Here is a 2,399-nt window from a genome sequence, read left to right as displayed (position 1 = left end):
AAAAAAAAAAAAAAAAGAGGTGATAATCGCAAAGACAATAATAAAGCCAGAAAGGCATGAAGCAACGTAAGCTCAAATAGGAAGTGAAGTTACAATAGCAAAGTGCTGGGGTAAGATGTGATGTCATGTCAGAGAAGCAAGAAATCTTGAGTCAGATAGGAAGTGACATCAGAGCAATACAAGGTAGTTTAAACAGGAAGTGATGCTCTATCAAACAGGAAGCAAGAGGAAAGGCCAACCTTGGTGAGGTAGTAGACAGACTGCTGGAAGGTACACATGATGACCTCATCCAGGAGGGCCATGGCCTCATCACATAATTCCAAGTCATTGCAGAGCTGTGGGTCTGAGGACAGGCCTGGGGGTGAGAGGGAGATCCAGAGGCTGGCAGCCAGAAGCCCAGGTCTCCAGGTGTAGGGAGTAATGGGGTTTAGGCAGGCCTGAACCTGGGTCAGAGCTCACCCTCCTGGTCAGCCTCTTTCTCCATTTCCAAGACCTTTTCCTGCACAAAGCTCAGCAGCTCCGTAGTATTGGCCATCCATAGCATAAGTGGCCGCAGCTCCACAGACACAGCCTCAGGAGTCAGGGGTACCTCAGGGACCCCCTCAGGGTGGCTGGGGAAAGAGGAAGGACTTCGTGATTGCAGCCCAACTCTTATCAAAGTGTCCAGACATGATCTAAGTCTAAGTAGGAGACCAAGACTAAACCCCACTTCACAGATGGACAGGCTAAGTCCCAAAGAGGAGCAGAAACTTGAGCTAAGACATGCATGGTGTGAACACAAAAGTGGATGGAGATCCCAGCCCCTGCATCCCTCCAGCCCTTTCTGCTCAGAATTTCTCTTACTTTTCTGGTTGACGGTCTCCGATTTCCTTAATCTTTTCCTATGAAACAGTAAGATCAGGGTTAAGAGGAGAAGGATTCACTGAAGGGCCTATGAGTTAATAAGATCTTGTTTTTTCTGGAAACACCTTTTGACAGAGACTCTCCCCACTTTTCAGATGGACTCTAATCTCAAGGTTCAGAATAGTGTCTCCCTCTTCTTAGCTTTTAAAACACACATCCCTATGATCAGAAGTAGTCTCTCTCACACAGGTCCTCTTCTACTCAAATGGAGTTTCTTTTTACCCCCAAGAAATTCTCTGAGCTTCTCTCTGACTAGGCCCTAGCTCAACAGGATGGAACCTGTGCCCCACACTGAATGGTTTCTTCCTAGCAACCCCATCAATAGATCCAATGGCTTTACTCTCCCTGCCTCCAAGAATGATCTTGACATTCTTGCTCCAAGCTCCAGGCCCATGGGCTGCCCTCTTCACTTCTCACAATGGTCTCTCCCAGCTTCTCATCCAATCGGATCTCCCCTCACCCGATTTCCCACTAGGGTTTCTTCCACTATCTCCAAAAGTGGGTACTGCCCTCTCTCCACAACTCCCAGCATCCCACAGCACCCCAGCTGTTACCCCGCGCCTTTCTCATTATGGGAGAATATGAAAGAAGGTTCAAGGTGGGATGGTGGAAGCTGAAGAAAGGACTTGGGGCACAGGTGGGGCCGGTCGGCCGTCGGAGGCGCTCACTCACCCAAACCGCCTCTTTGATGAGCCGGGCCAGGCGGCCCAACAGGCGTGGCAGGTGGCCCAACTCCAGCTCCCGGGCCGAATGCTGCACGCACAGCGCGAGCAGCGTGGCGGGTCCAAGCGGTGGCAGGTCTCCCGCGCCAGCGGCCGCGGCACGCACGATCTCACCCAGTAGCGCCTCCTCCTCGCGCGGCCGGAAGCGCAGGACTGGCTCGCGGCCGTCCAGATAGGCGGCCAGCGCCTCGCCGCGCTCCTGCAGGCCTCGGCCGCACAGGCGACAGGAGAAGGCCCAGCCCGGGCCTGGTGGCGTGGCCCCAGGACGCGTTGGAAGCCATGTCGGCCGCGTCGACCTGGAACCCCCAGTGCGGGGATCCTTGTACATGAATAGGAAGTGCTCGCCCAGCCCCAGGAGGTCACCTGGGTGTAGCTCGGCCTCCCGCAGCAGGAGGCACCCATTGTGTGTGACCGGAGCACCCCGGGATGGGCGCACCATGGCAGGGGGCTCAGGGCCCGCGCGCACTGTGCAGTGACGAGGCAGGATGTCAGGAGCGTTGAGGAAGGTGTCCACATACGGGACTGTGGACCCTCCTCGGCTGGATGAGTTCCCGCCCCGGCCGAACACGTGCTGCTCCCTTGTCATCACATATACCACGAAGTCCTGGAGAGAAAACGAAGGTGCGCTAAGGACACCACTCCTAGAGGAATGGACGCTTGCATATACAAGATCGCTTTCCTGTAATCAACCCTTGCATGCCACACCTCCTTTGAATGAATACTTCCAAGGAGATTTCCTGGATTCCCACAGGACCATAAGTAGCCCCATCTCCA

The 2,399-nt window shown here is 54.4% G+C and overlaps 1 protein-coding gene across 3 annotated transcripts in view; it reads right to left on the bottom strand.

The window, feature by feature from the left end:
* Positions 1–2,399, bottom strand: part of RASIP1 (Ras interacting protein 1) — an 18,956-nt gene that overhangs the window by 5,856 nt on the left and 10,701 nt on the right. For 2 of the 3 annotated variants that reach the window (XM_023507931.1, XM_023507930.1), the window contains exons 5-8: positions 1,576–2,229; positions 844–881; positions 460–611; positions 240–355 (exon numbers count right to left, since the gene is read on the bottom strand). In XM_023507931.1, coding sequence (XP_023363699.1) covers positions 240–355; positions 460–611; positions 844–881; positions 1,576–2,229 — 960 coding nt within the window. The remainder of the gene's footprint in view (positions 1–239; positions 356–459; positions 612–843; positions 882–1,575; positions 2,230–2,399) is intronic. The other variant, XM_003801514.3, reaches the window with a different exon arrangement.

Source organism: Otolemur garnettii, unplaced genomic scaffold (genome assembly GCF_000181295.1).
Source record: "Otolemur garnettii isolate 467f Iridium unplaced genomic scaffold, OtoGar3 scaffold00211, whole genome shotgun sequence".
NCBI classification, from domain to species: Eukaryota; Metazoa; Chordata; class Mammalia; order Primates; family Galagidae; genus Otolemur; species Otolemur garnettii.
The sequence above is the reverse complement of the archived record's forward strand: the minus strand, read 5'-3'. Positions and strand labels throughout refer to the sequence as shown.